We start from the raw sequence: 15,864 nt of genomic DNA, 5'->3' as shown, positions 1-15,864 counted from the left end.
TGGGGTAGAGAGAAAGATGATGAGCCGGGGGTTGTCTTGAATCTTAATCTCTGTGATTTACTAGAGAAAAACTATTTTTCTCACAAGAGGGAGAAAATGTTATAACTATCATAGGATTTTAAATAATCAGGTTTTTGAGGGTATTAACCATTCCTATGTTTGTCAGATAAATTGCTAGCAGTCAATTTAAAAATTGCTAACAATGTGAAAATAAGTAAATAGAAAATTTGTTGCATTTGTCACTAATTAGAACTTACACTTAAAAAATGTCTTTTGATTATCAGACTGCAGATGTATTTAATTTTGAAGAAACGGTTTATAGTCATCATATGTCTCCAGTTGCCACCAAGCACGCTTTGGTAGCAGGTGTGTATATGTATTCTTTTGCTCTGTAACATTTTGAAAACTTTCTCCCTTTCCATATCAAGTTAGTTTTGGTATAGATATTTTAACCCCGGTAAAAAACAACATTCTTTTTTAGAAAAGACTTAAGTGCATGTTATATTCAGCTTAACAGCTTAAATTCTGCAAGTCAGGCATTGTGCTAATGGGTAGGAACCAAAGATTAATTAAGAAGGTACCTTTCTGTTCCCAAAGAATCACCTATAAACCACCAAAGTTTCAAAGATTTTACACGAACAAAATTTGACAACTTTTTCAATTTGACACAATAAAATGAGGAAATTATTTCTTTTTCTCTAAAATTGTGTGATTCAAATTAAACATCCATTTTTATGAAAGTACCTGCAACAAAATTTTCATGTTTTGGGGAGAAAAAATTTTTTTTGGTTTCAGGGGTCAGGTCCCTGTGATTTTATTATTCTCTGGCACTGCCTGAATCTCCTTACCTCCAGGTGCCAGTCAGCTACTTCATCTTAGAGAAGAGCTGGGCATAAAATTGTCTTTATGGTCCACTCTTTTTGTGTCCAGAGTATCTATAAATTTGCTACTAGTGGTTGGAAGTATTTCATTATCATGGAAAACCTGAGTTATTAAAATAAAATAATTGAAGGTGATAAAATAGCATGGAATTATATACCACACTGTACCAATACAGATTTCCTGGATTTGATATTGTGCTATAGTTACCTAACATAACTATTGAGGGAACTTGATTGAAGTGTAAATAAAGGCCTCTCCATACTATCTTTGCAACTTTCTGTAAGCAAATATATTATTTCTAAATTAAATGTTAAAAATAATGCAATAATAGAGTTGTTTTAGTACTGAAATATAACTACTATTAAAATAAGTTTTCTAATTATAAACAGTAAAAATGATTCAAAGTGCATTTTTAGAATACATTTTCACGTTTCTGCATGGATGCAGTGAAAAGGCCATAATTCATAATGGTAGTTTCTTATTTCCTTTTGATGATGACTTAAAATAAAATTATCTTTAACCATTCTTATTTTTGTTTTACAGTTGGTACTAGAGGGCCCAGAGTACAACTTTGTGACTTAAAGTCTGGATCCTGTTGCCACATTCTTCAGGGTATTTTTTATTTGTAACAACATTCAATAAAAAGAAACATTACTAACAATGTATTCTTTGTAAGTGACATGACTGATGTATTTTGCGGTAGTCGTTAAAAGTCAACAGGGAAATAAAGATCCTTCTGTGCATTCATTATTCTTATAAGACTGAACTATTTAGGAGACATTTACATGAACAATTGCCATAGGGGGAGCTCAAAGGTTATGAAAGGTCTAACTCAAAACTTATTTATGCATATGAAAAAATAAACTTTTTATGAAACTTAAATGAGTACATTTGTCTCTTGAACATAGTCTAATATTGCTCTGGCTGAGTAAAGATTCTTAATATTTAGGTGCTTTTTTCTCTGAAAATATTTTAGAAAAATAAAATAATACTTTGGTGAAGTTATTAATTTAAATTTTGCTACTTTTTATTGATAGTAGATCATCTAATTCTAAACAATGAAAGAATGGAATGTAATTCAGAAATATAGTATCTTTAATCATTTCAGAAACAAATATGTAAGGAAAACTTGGGGAAAGATATAATGTTTGTTTTATATTATCATGAGTTTTTATTTGATATAAACTAGGTAGATTAAAATAACTGATTTGAATAGTTAAGTAAAAGTCAGTTAAGATGCTGAACATCACTTACCCTGTGAACTCAGCACTTGGCGCTTTATAGAAAAATTTTTGACATCTTTTTTCATAGTCATGAATTAAAATAATTTTTTGTTTTATAACTTTCTGAAAAGTTAGAAAACTTTTTATTGTTTAGCATGTTTATCTTGTATGACTTGTTGCAATGGCATCTTGCTGTAGAGAGATAAGTGAGCTTTAGCTCTGTCACCTATTGATGGATTGAGTTGTTAGGCCAACAACAGCTGAACTTAAGAAGAAAGAATCACTTGTTCTCCCTGTTCTTTCCAAAGCAAAGCCAGGCCTTCTATAATAAAATACCATGTGTGAGAAATGCCCTATAGATTTCATATTAACAATTAAACAGATTGTTTATCAATCTTTCTTTAATATTTTTGACTTCAGAATCAAAAAAATAATTGTAGTTTATCTTTTGATTTTTCAAATATTTTGCAAGACTTTTCATACAGTCGTTTTTGCAGGTCACAGACAAGAAGTATTGGCAGTTTCCTGGTCACCACGTTATGAATATATCTTGGCAACTGCAAGGTGAATTACAGATAATTTGGTCTTGAAGTTAATAATTAATGAAAACTACATTTTCCTTTATGTAATGAAAGACTACATTTATGTAAGATGCATGTGTGGTTATTAATTGGGTCCTCAAATGTAAAATAATTGAGTTACAGGTTTTAATTAATTAACACCAGACGAAATCTTCCTTGGCATCATAATTCTGATACGCATTATGCTTCTTGAAGGTGCTCACTTTTTAAAGTAGAGAAAATGGGAATTTATGTAGCAGTGTAAATCTAGTACTGCTGGAAAAACAGTAAAACAGCTGTGTGTTTTACATATATAAGTATAGCACTATTCATTTAAAAACAGTAGCTTTTTATTTATTTTCTGTAATCCAGAATTACTTTGAATCTGATTGGACACATCACTTCATTGATTCAATTTACTAATATTTAATGACTTCCTACCATGTGCCAAACACTGTGCTAGGGACACAGTTAATCCAAGGCATGTGCCCTTCAAGAAGCTAACAGTCTGTGGGGAGTAGTCAAAAAAAATCAGCAGGACATACTGAAAATTACAGGATGTACTGAAAATTCCTTAGTAGAGTTACAGCTCTGAGAAGTGTAATTTGGGAAAAGAGAACAGAAGCACTTGACTCTGAGAGGAGCAGGAGCTTGGTGGGTTTCATTTGCTGGAGGGAAGAGTTTCCTGTTTAAATGCTGAGAAGAAAGTATCAATAGAGAAGAATTGGTGAAGGTAAGAAATGGAGGGAATAGTTGTTACCTCAAGACCTTAAACAAAAGGAAGAGGGTGGTATCAAGAGTCCAGGTAGAAGGGGGACACTTGATTTGACACATGAAGGGCATTGGGAGACTAAATGAATGAAGGAAAGAGTAGACATGAATCCAGTTTAATTTATGAGTTTGCAGCGAGTTCAAGAAGTGCAAACCTAGTGGCCTCTGTTGTTTTTTAGTGGAGTAGAACTTTATGTCATCTATTGAAAATACCAGAATGGGGATTGAATTTTAAAGCAAAGTAGTAAATATTTGGATGAACAGTTTTACCAGTTTGGTGAGAGATCTTTTTAGGGGCACATACGAATGCTGCTGGTCAGTGTTGTGTGCTTAGTCAAAGGTGTGGACCACAGCTGTGTACTAAGCCACAGAAATTAAAACATTAAATGACATAGACTTAACAATTGTGTGAAAATTGTTGAAGTCATGGGAGTAAAAAGTCACAAAAAGAGCCCTGGCTGGTATGGCCCAGTGGATTGAGCACTGGCCTGTGAACCACAGGGTCCCCTGTTTGGTTGCCAGTCAGAGCATGTGCCTGGGTTGCAGGCCAGGTCCCCAGGGGAGGGTGCGTGAGAGGCAACCACACATTGATGTTTCTCTCCCTCTCTTTCTCTCTCCCCCTCTTTAAAAATAAATCAAGTCTTTAAAAAATTGCAAAAACGGTTTATGGAAGGGGATCAAGGACCTAATAAGATAGAAGTAATATGTGTATTAGAGTAAGGAAATTAAAAAACGGAAGGGATGGGAAGTAGTAGCCAAATTTTTTGATATATTTTAATAAAACTTTTTTTGCAGAATTTTTACAAAAGTTATTCAGATTAGTTTTATAAAGATACTGTCTGGATTTTTGTAAAGCTTCTAGCCCTCTCTCTGTCACAGTTTGGTCCCCACAGTTTTATTTTTTATTTTTATTTTTATTTTTTATTTATTTTATTGATTATGCCATTACAGTTTTTCTATTCCCCCCTTCATTCCCCTCCACCCTGCACCCCCGCCCCCACCATTCTCCCCTTTAGTTTATGACCATGTGTCTCAAGTTCTTTAGATTCTATATTTCCTGTACTATTCTTGCCCCCCCATTTTCTACCTACCGTCTATGCTACTTATTTTCTGTACCTTCTCCGCCCTTCTTCTCCTCCCACTCTCCTGTTGCTAACCCTCCATGAGATTTTCATTTCTATGTTTCCGCTCCTGATCTAGCTGTCCTTTTAGTTTGCTTTTGTTTTAGGTATGGTTGTTAATAACTGTGAGTTTGCTGTCCTTTCACTGTTCATCTTTTTTATCTTCTTTTTCTTCAATAACATTTCATATAATAAGGGCTTGGTGATGATGAACTCCTTGAACTTGATTTTATCTGAGAAGCACTTTATCTGCCTTTCCATTCTAAATGAAAGTTTTGCTGGATAGAGTAATCTTGGTTGTAGGTCTTTGGATTTCCTGACTTGGAATACTTCTTTCCAGCCCCTTCCTGCCTGTAAGGTCTCTTTTGAGAAATCTGCTGACAGTCTGATGGGAACTCCTTTGTAGGTGACTGTCCGCTTATCTCTTGCTGCTTCTAGGATTCTCTCCTTCATTTTACTCTTGGCTAATGTAATGATGATGTGCCTTGGTGTGTTTCTTCTTGGGTCCAACTTCTTTGGGACTCACTGAGCTTCCTGGACTTCCTGGAAGTCTGTTACCTTTGCCAGAATGGGGAAATTCTCCTTTATTATTTATTCAAATAAGTTTTCCACTTGTGGCTGTTCCTTTCCCCCTTCTGGTACCCCTATAATTCGGATGTTGGAGCGTTTAAAGATGTCCTGGAGGTTCCTAAGCCTCTCCTCATTTTTTTGAATTCTTGTTTCTTCATATTTTCCTGTTTGGCCCTTTTTTTCTTCCTTCTGGTTCACTCCCTTGATTTGAGTCCCAGTTTTCTTTTCATCACTATTGGTTTCCTGTGCATTTCCCTTCATTTCAATTTGTTTAGCCTTCACATGTTCCTCTAATTTGTGACTAAAATCAACCAGTTCTGTGAGCATCCTGATCACCAGTGTTCTGAACTGTTTGCTATTGAAAGTTTTGCTGTTTCTTCATTGCTTAGAGTTATGGGCTCTGGGGCTTTGAGATCTTCTTGGGCCATTTTTGTTCTGTTCGTGCCCATTAAGTATGAGGAACGGAGCCTTAGGTGTTCACCAGGGCGGACCACCCAGGTCTCTGGGTTGCGATGCTGTATGTGGGGACGGGGTCAGAGCAGGGAAATGGCGGTCCCCTCTGCTGCCTCTCACCACTGGGTCCTGCTCGGTCCCGTCTCACCACCCACTCCCCCTCCGGTCTATCTGCGCACGACCATAGTCAACCCACTGCCCTGTGCCCTTGCTGGGTCTGCCGGTCACTCACTGGGTCTGCCCGTTACAACCCCACGCCTGGGATCCGAGTGCCTGAGTCCATCTGACCGAGTTTTCCTGTGCAACCCTGCTCCGCCAACTGCTGGTTTCGCCCCTCTTACCGGTCAGGCTGAAGAATTTGTTGTTATCAGACTTCCGAAAAGTTCAATTTTCTGTGTTCTGGCTTTGTTTTCTGTTGCTAATATTTTGTTGTCTCTAGACTTGGTTGTGTGAGAAAGCAGGGTATCTCCACCTATGCCTCCACCTTGCCGGAAGTCTCCCCACAGTTTTATAAAGATATCTGTCTGGATTTTTGTAAAGCTTCTAGCCTTCCCTCTCTGTCACAGTTTGGTCCCCAAACTATTTGTTAATAGTTTGCAGAATGTTATGTTGAAATTTATAATTTCTGAACTAGAACAAGGTCTAAAATGTAGCCTTAAGAGGCTGGCTAAAGAGGTGTGATGGTGAGGAGCTAGGTTCTCGTTGTGGGTCCATGTTAGGGTGAAATTACATTGTTTCTGCCTAACTGAGTTTTCCTCAAATCACAGGGAGGCTAAGAGACATTTGGTTCTCAGAGTACCCTAGGAATTTGAATCAGTACCAGAATAAATTCAGTAATTAGTGTTAGGAGTCAGATATCTCTAAATTTAATCTGTTTTAGAAGAGACTTAAATCGTCAGACTTATCCCATGGCACATGTTTTCCCCAGCTGGAAAGAAAATCAACTTGAGAATGGAAAATGCTAGTGCTTTGCTTACTGTTCTAATTGGCCAGCCTTGATGGTGATCTGTGAAATGAATCAAGAATACACACACACACACACACACACACACACACACACATCATTAGCCAAAACATTCATTTTTTTCCATAAAAGGCACATTCTTCACTTTCATTAGTAACCTTATTGATATGGATATTTTGAGTGTATCAGCTGTCTCCCACAATGTATTAACATTGACTGTTCTCATTTAATGTCTTGACTTGATTGCTGTCGGCTCCACCTGGGCTACCTAACCATGGAATGTTGTCCAGGGAGAAATCACCAGCACGAAACTTTACAAACCATTTTTGACACATTCTGTTGGTCACAGCACCTTCTCATATATGGCACAAATCTTATTTTGAGTTTCAGTTGCATTTTTACCTATCTTGAAATACTAAAGCATAATATGCCAAAAATGTTGCTTATTTTCTTCCACCTTCAGTATTAAAATGACTACACAAAAATCTACCAATTTTGATAAATCTTTTTTTTTTTTTTTGATGCATGCTGATGTGACAGCTGTCACAATACAATCTCACAAAATTGTTTCGAATGAAGTTAAAGATAACTAAGTGCTACTAGGGCCAGTTTACGGAGAAAACCAAATGAACTTTTTGGCCAGCCCAACCAGTTATTCATACACACACACACACACACACACACACACACATATGGTTTACCTTTTAATGAATAGGTTTATAAAATGCAATGCGATGGTTTTCCAATTAAAATAGCCTAGACAAACCCAGTGGATTACAATATTGTCGAGGTCTTTTTGAGGATATGAAAGCATAAGTTGAACTGATCAGTATTCTTTAAGAGTAGTTCAGAAGCTGAAAATAATGTGTGATCATGGTTTTTCCTTTAAAATTAAAATAAATATCTAACTTCCAGAAGACATTAAGTTTCTTTCTTGCATATTGGGCAAAGATTAATTGAGTACAGGAAGTCAAATAAAAGTACATTGTTCTTATTATTCACTTTGTTCTGATGGTTTTGTCACATTAAAAAAATACCACCAAATTCATGGAATGGATCCTGAAGCAAAGGGGAATCAGTTAACTGCTTGATTGTCTAGACAACATTTGAATAATAAAAATAGTGAGGATGTAATGACAGAGTTGCTTAAATAAGTATTGAGCTCTAAGCCTACCTAGGCCTTGGGGAGAAAGATGTTCATGTCATTAAAAACAAAATGAAAAGTAGCAGAATTCTGTCCTTGTGATTTAAGAAAAGGTTACCTTTAAAATTTTTTTTATTTCTTTGTGCTCCTATTGACTATTTGCTGAAAATAACCCAAATGTACAAATATCCTGAGCTTTCTGTGTGCTGTAACACTATAAAGGTAGCTGGAGAGGGTGCAGTCGCTATCCTAGTTATATATATGTCAATGTAACATTTATTTCTTCTCAGTGCCGACAATAGAGTGAAATTATGGGATGTGAGGAGAGCATCAGGATGTCTGATTACTCTTGATCAGCATAATGGGAAAAACTCACAAGCTGTTGAATCAGGTAATGAAAAAATGCACTAGTATAGAAATATAAAAAAATAGTATTTTTGTTTGAAAGTTTTGAGTGAAACCAAGTAATAAATGTATATCGACAAATATCAAGTTTTGTGATTTTTTTAAAAAGTCATTCACAATCAATTTCATAATTTAAATAAATTATGGTTGACTTTCCTTTAAGATACAAGTAAGTGTGGCATTTCATATGTCGCTGCATTTTCAAGTGTAGAAATTTTTCTGGATTAACTTGTTGCTTTTTTTTCTTCCAGTAATGCCAACTCATACAAATTTAGTGCCACTTACAAAGTAATAAGTTTGAAGGAGTAGTGACATTTAGTGTCTATTGTGTCACAATAAAATTTGCAGTTGTGTTAAATGTGTCAGCTGCAATCCAGGAGATAAAATATCACAACTGTATTTTTCAATAGAATTTCATTTTTGTGTACATTAAAATTCTGATTCACAATTCTGGGCCAGAAGTATATAAGGAAGAACTATATAAAATCTATGATTTTTATAATCTTTTTATTTAAATAAATAAGGCTATTGAGAATTATGCCTTCTCAAATGTGTTTATTTTTAAAGTAATATAAATTTTGGTGAGAGTAGAACAGTTCTCTTTTTCTGTTAAAGTTTTTTAATAGAAATAGTACTATTAATGATTTTTAGTATTCTGTGGATTTTTAGATTCAAAATAGAAATAGTATATAAGACGTTTGAAAGGTGCTTAATTTAAAATTTTAGTGTTAAATTATGTAATTGAGTTTTATAGCACAGCTTACTTTTTAAAGACAAATATATTTGGCAGAATTTTCTCCCTGTGGTTTTTCAGTTTTCCTCTATTTTTATGTTTCTAATTTATATAATATATTTTGCTGTGTATAATACACTCCCATGTATAATGTACACCAGGTTTTTGGCCCAAACTTCCAGGAAAAAATCTTTTGTTTTAATTTTTTAATTCAACCTTTTATCTATTTATATTTAGATACTTGTTTTTTGTATTACAAAGGAATTTTAGCACTTATTTTTTAACATATTATGGTACAAGAAATTTTAAGTAACAAATAATTACAAAGCACAAGAACAGATACAAGGTATTTCAGGTACTGCCCACGTATAATGCTAATTCTTATGTTTCCCTCAAAAATTTGGGCAAAAAAGAGTGCATATACACAGCTTATAATATTCAAATAATCCATAGGGATGATTAATTTTAAATATAATCAACTATATATTTTAAGTAATTCAACTAGTTGCCCTTTAATATGTTTAAATAACTAGATCAACAAGTATTAAATGTGTGCTGAATACAAGAACAGATAAATGGAATTGTATTTTTCATTGCAGCAAACACTGCTCACAATGGGAAAGTGAATGGCTTGTGTTTTACAAGTGATGGGCTTCACCTCCTCACCGTTGGTACAGATAATCGAATGAGGCTCTGGAATAGTTCCAGTGGTGAGAACACACTAGTAAGAGATTTTTAAATACCTCCACGTTTTGAATGTAAAATAAAGAAATGGATCTGTATCATACACTTGATTTTTTTTTCTGTGGATTTAACTCTGTTTCTTAACTCTGACTCACAGCTTTCTTTTTATGTTTTCCCATTATTTGAACTAGTAATTCTCAACTCAAGACAATCTCCCCCACCTCACCCTCACCGCAGTCTCCCCACATAGTAGAGAAGCGTTGCTTTACTGATCCACTGTAGATGGAAGATTGGGAACAACTGATATAAACTGTAGGTGTGCCCGGCAAGGACCATAACGTGAATTTTCAAAAAGTACTAGAAATCAATTACCAATTAAGAATTTAGTACCTTTAAAACACATTTTAGTATTAAAGTACTATATGTTCTGTGCACTAATTTTGGATTTTGTTTATAAGTCACATATAGCATAAAATTTGACATTTTACTTTATTGAAAGTTATGTGCCAGATCCTGTGCTAATAAAAATTAACATTTAATATATGTGCTGGAGCATATATGATCTTACTTAATCATCACATCAACACTATCAATGTAGTTCTTATTAAAATAGCCTTTATACACAAGAGGAAATGAGACAAAATAGTTAGGTAACTTGACTAAGTTTGCACAGGTAGAAAACAACAGAGTTTGACTCTAGATTTTACTAGCACCATAATGCTAATTATACCCAGACTTCTTAAAGTATTATTTTTTTAGTTACAGTTTACATTAAATATTACATTGTATCAGTTTCAGATGGATAGCATAGTGGTTAGACAATTATATACAAGTACTTTACAAAGTGATCCCCTGATGTTTCAAGTACCTACTTGATATTATATGTAATTACTACGATATTATTGACCATATTTCCTATCCTGTACTGTACATCCCTATGACTCTTTTGTAACTAACAATTTGTAATCTTAATCCCTTTACATATTTTACCCAGTCCCCAATCCTCCTCCTGTCTGGCAACCATCAGTCTATTCTCTGCATCTGTAAGTCTGTTTCTGTTTTGTTTGTTCATTTATTTTGTTCTTTAGATGAAATCATGTGTTATTTGTCTTTCTCTGGCTTATTTCAGTAACCATAATACTTTCTAGGTTCATCTGCTCTGTGGCAAATGGTAAGATTTCATTTTTTTTAGATAGCTGAGTAATATTCTATTGTATATATATACCACAGCTTTTTTTATCCACTCATCTGTTATTGATGGGCACTTGGATTGTTAAAGCATTTGTTTAATACCTTAAGGTAGGTGTTAATATTAATAATCTTCATTTCTTTAATCATTCTTTCTAGCTAATTCTCTTTGATACACTCTAGGTATCACTTTCATTATTACATACTAATTTTACTATATGATCAAAATTGTTTATACTCTACAGTGTTCTTTGTATTCTTTATAGTATGCTTCTTCATTGTGATTGAGGCTAGAAACTCAGGCATTGCTAATTAGTTTAGAATCTTTGATTCCTAATTAGATCATACCTTCTTTTTCTCTTTTTAAGCATTTCCTATTTGCCAGGCAGTATTATACAGCAGTAAACAAAACAGAAAAATCTTATCCTCCTGGAGCTTACATTCCAGGGAGAGGAAGAAAAACATCAGTCTTTCCAATCAATGGATGGATGGATGGATGGGTGGATGGATGGATAAAATATGTGGTAGATGTGGTGAGTGCTATGAAGAAAAGCAAGAAAGGGGCATAGAAAATATTAGGAAGTTGGAGTTGCTGTTTTTTCATAGATAGGTCTCACTAAGAAGATAACATTTGACCTGAAGGAAATGAAGGAGTGATCCATTAGATATCTGGAAGGGAGAGCATTCCAGGCAAAGAAAGAAAGAAAATACAAAGACCCTCAGGCAGGAGCAATGCTAGAAATACCCAAGGAACATCTAAGGTGCTCTTGTGTTAGAATAGACTAAGCAAGTGGGAGAGTAATAGGAGAGGAGGAACAGGACACCAGAGCATCTAGGCTTCTGGGTCTTTGTGTGGGGTTAGGCTTCTTTGCTGGATGAGGTGGAGAGTCACTCAAGACTTGTGGGGAGAAATGACAGGGTCACTTGGGAGAAATAGGCTGGCATGTGTGTCAAAGGTAAATGTGATCGATATAAATGGTATTGAGTACATAAATTGTTAAAGTGATTTTATTCAACTTTTCTTATCCTTTGCATTTTTGCTAATAAATTTTTATCTTGAATAGTGTGTTTAAAATAGATAATACATTTTAAAATGACTTCGATCAAAGCAAAAGTCGTTCACACAAAGGTGACTAGAATAGATCAGAAGCTCACCTACAAAGTACATTTAAAGGAATTTCGGACATTGATCTCAGTAAAAGTAACTGACTTTAGAGTAACACGCTGTCTTCAAATATTTAAAGAGCTGTCAGACAGAATAAGAAGCAAATTTCAGTCCTGCCATGTAGTAATTCGAGGACATTAGACAATTTATTTACGGTAACATCATGAAGGACTACAGTCAGAGTTTCCATGTCTCCATCATGAAAATCAGGATTATTATGTTCCAAAACAGTAATTGTGAGGGTAAAATGGAAGTATGTAAACAGTAGTACTGTACCTATTGAATAGTAGGCATATACCATAAATAATAACTATTATATTGGTGTTGGCTTATTAGTAGTGCCCTTTTTGGTTTAAAAAAGATATACGAATACATGTTTCCAATATATATGTACAATTATATATGAATTATATACAAATACTATTGTGAGTCTAGGTATTTTATAAAAACTTAATTTCTTATTTTTTAGATTAAAATGAAATAGAAGTTCTCCGTTTTCTTCTCATATCTTAATAGATCATTTTGCAGACTCCTTGAGGTATGAGAACTGGACTTTGGAGACCATTGCCTTAGAGGACAGAGCAAACAATTCACAGAAAGGTGGCTTTAGGCACAAAAGAAGAAAATTTCAAAATAGCCATTCTGGTCCTTACTGTTTAGTTACTGGCATTATCATTCACTAATCACCAAGGTCTAGAAACTGAGGGTCTGTCCTTTATTCTTCCCTGTCCCTTATCTCAGTTGTTAAATCAATCACAAAACCTTTAAATTCTTCCGTCTTGATTTTTTTCATACCTGTTTTCCCTTCCAACCTCACTCTGGGCCCTTGTGGTCTCTATTAATTACTCCATCACTTTCTGACTTTTCCCAAACTCATCTCCCAGTTTTTCAGTGTTTCCTCAATACACTCAGGTTGTTGAAACTGAAAGCCTTTGCCTCTTGTGCAGAAGGCCTTTATAAGCTGTACCTCCTAACTCACTAGCATTATGTCTTGCCACTTTCCCATTTTTCCCTGTCCTTATCTATACTGAGCTACATAGAATTCTTTTTTTAAATATATTTTATTGATTATGCTATTAGTTATCCCATTCTTTGAATAGGGCATGCTCTCCCACCCTTCCATTCTGCTGTATTTACTGTTGCCTTGCTTTAAGGTACTATTCCTCTCCTTCCTGTCCGAGCTGCTTCTCAGCTTTCAAGATTCATCTCAGGCACAATGTCTCTTCAACTCCTCTAGTCTAGCGTGGGTGCTGCTAGAGTCTGTAGTGCTTATTTGTATTACAATGGACTGTGATCATCACCTTATGGGGTGAAAGAAAATAGTTTACAACAGTATGGCATAGTGCTTTTTCATTAATGTAGTCTAGATTCAGTTTCTGATTCTGTCACTTACTAGCCAAGAAACCTTGATTGAAATATTTAACCTTTCTGTTTGTATAAAATTCTACCTATCTCACAGTATTGTTCTGAATGTTACATGAAAATGCATGTGAAACATTTAACCCATTGTCTTATACTTACAAGTGTTGACATTTCAGTGAATGTTGCCTATCATTACTATTAAGTAATTATGCTGTTTGACAGTAAAATGAACAGCTTTGTGATGGAATCTGCATCACTGTAGGTGTTTACTAAGTGACTAGATGTATATATTTTCTGGAACAATAAAAGGGATCCATAAGATAGGGAATTGGATTTGCCATCATCATATCCCCAGTCTATAATTTTCCTGCCCTATCAAGATCTTTTCAAAGCCTGTACATACCACCTTTAAGGCTTCATAGCCAAAAGCAGCGCGTTTCTCCACAGTAATTCCGCCATTATCACACTGCTTTTTATGGTATTTATTGATATAAAATGGGAACTTAGACAATCACCAAGCACAGTATAGGATACATAGTAAGCATTTAGTAAAGGCCAAATCCTTCCTTTCCTTAATCTGTTATTAGAACTTTATTCCGTAGACATTGAAAAGATAGTACTTTTGAGCCCTCAGGTAACTTAATCAGAGCAGTGATTTACAGAGATTAATAGGACAATAACTTGGAAGATGGATTGAAGGGTGGATGCATAAGGACAAAGATAAAAGTCAGTGAGCTGGTTCAATATACCCCATTCAGCATTTTCCACTTCACATTTTGGAAGGAATATAGGTTTTGTAGCTAGTTGCTCTGATAAATATGAATAGAACCGTCACAGTCTAGCAGTTCATGATTTTCTAGGAAGAATAGAGAATTGCTAGTTGAGAAGATTTGTGGTTTTTCTCCACAAACCCCACCCCCTACCCATGGCATTCTACAAATTGTACATGTAGGATCAAAAGATGCAAATGAGAATGTATATTAAATACTTTTAAATATATCTAGGAATTTTAAAAAATATTTTATTTATTTGTCTTTAGAGGGGAAGGGAAGGAGAGAGGGAGAGAAATATCAATGCATGGCTGCCTCCTGTCTGTCCCCTGATGGGAACTGGCCTGCAATTGAGGCATGTGCCCTGACTGGGAATCGAACCGAGATCATGTGGTTCACAGGCCTGTGCTCTATCCACTGAGCTACGCCAGCCAGGGCTGTTGGAATTATTAAATCTGGGAACTTCCTGAATACTGTACCTTTATGTCCTAGGTGCTCTCATATGCATTATTTCATTTGATTTTTCATAATAACTTTGATGATGATGTTACTTCCACTGAATAGATTAGAAAAGTGAAAATCAGAGGTTAAATAATTTATTACTCATAAGAGGCAAAGAAAAAAGGGGGTATGGAATGGGTTTTAAAAACACAAGTCAATTGACTGTATATTTTAATGTTTTAAAGTTTCACTCTACCACAGGGCAGTGAGGCAGCTAAATGCCTGTGCTCATTTCTGTCACATGTTAACTGGGAGGGGAGGTGAGCCAAGTGTAGTGTCCACAGATTATCAGCAAATATCCAGCTGGGCCTCTGTTGTGTACACACACACACTTTCACCCAGCCCTTAGAAAGACAAATAACTGTTCAAACTCTGGTATTAGCCATAGTAAAGGGACATTTTGGTGATCTGCACATTCATAATCCACAAATTGTTATGCACCTACCCTAAGCTACTTATCTAAATTATCAGTGGGAAGTAAATCTGTCAATTTCTTTAGTCCTGAGCTTCTTAGACCTTGATGAGCCTACAGATCACCTAGGGAGCTTGTTAAAATGAAGATTCTAATTCAATAGGATTAGGGTAGGTCCTAGAATTCTGCATTTCGGACTGCTCAGGTGATGCCAACAAAGGTACTGTTGGACTTGGACCTTTGGCATACAGTTGCAAAATTTTTATTTTTATACCAAATGCATAATTATATATATAAAACTGAAATTATAGTATATCCACTATTTGTGTTCTGTGGGATTTTTTTTAACATTTCATTTATTTTTAGAGAGAGGGAGAAAGAGAGGGAGAGAAGCATTGATATGTGAGAAAAACATTGATCAGTTGCCCAGCCCACTGAACCACACCAGTCAGGGCTTCTGTGGTTTTTTGTACTTAGCTTTTACTCCTATTTTCAGCATAATTTTCATAATTATTATTTTAATTGCTTTACAAACTATAGAGTTAATATATTATTAGAAATTTACATGTATTCTCAGTTATTTTGTCATTTGAGTTAATGCTGCATTGGATTCCTCTGGGAGTACAGCTTTTTGCCATTTAATTATTTCCCTAACAAATTCCCAGGAGTAGTTACTAGGTTAAGGAATAAGAACATATTTGTAGTTTAATGGGTACAGAGTTTCAGTTTTGCAAAAGGAAAAGAGTTGTGGAGGTTGATGGTGGCGATGATTGCACAGTTGTGAACATTGTTAACGTTACGGAGCTGAACACTTATATGTGATTAGATGGCAAATTTTGATATGTATATTTTACCATAATTAAAAATGTTTTAAAATAAAAATGTTATCCACCCCAAAAAAGAGCATCTTTGTATTTTGTTGCATAATAAACAATTTGGTCTTTTAGAAGGAATGA

The 15,864-nt window shown here is 34.9% G+C and overlaps 1 protein-coding gene across 3 annotated transcripts in view; it reads left to right on the top strand.

Annotated features, from left to right (window-relative positions):
• Positions 1-15,864, top strand: part of ERCC8 (ERCC excision repair 8, CSA ubiquitin ligase complex subunit) — a 43,185-nt gene that overhangs the window by 15,758 nt on the left and 11,563 nt on the right. For all 3 annotated transcript variants that reach the window (XM_053657406.1, XM_037155839.2, XM_037155840.2), the window contains 5 exons: positions 285-366; positions 1,426-1,494; positions 2,603-2,669; positions 7,979-8,079; positions 9,426-9,550. In XM_053657406.1, the coding sequence (XP_053513381.1) occupies positions 285-366; positions 1,426-1,494; positions 2,603-2,669; positions 7,979-8,079; positions 9,426-9,550 (444 nt within the window). The remainder of the gene's footprint in view (positions 1-284; positions 367-1,425; positions 1,495-2,602; positions 2,670-7,978; positions 8,080-9,425; positions 9,551-15,864) is intronic.

This window comes from Artibeus jamaicensis, unplaced genomic scaffold (assembly GCF_021234435.1).
Source record: "Artibeus jamaicensis isolate MK-2021 breed Jamaican fruit bat unplaced genomic scaffold, CSHL_Jam_final scaffold_369, whole genome shotgun sequence".
Taxonomy (NCBI): domain Eukaryota; kingdom Metazoa; phylum Chordata; class Mammalia; order Chiroptera; family Phyllostomidae; genus Artibeus; species Artibeus jamaicensis.
This window is presented reverse-complemented; position numbering and strand designations above follow the sequence as displayed.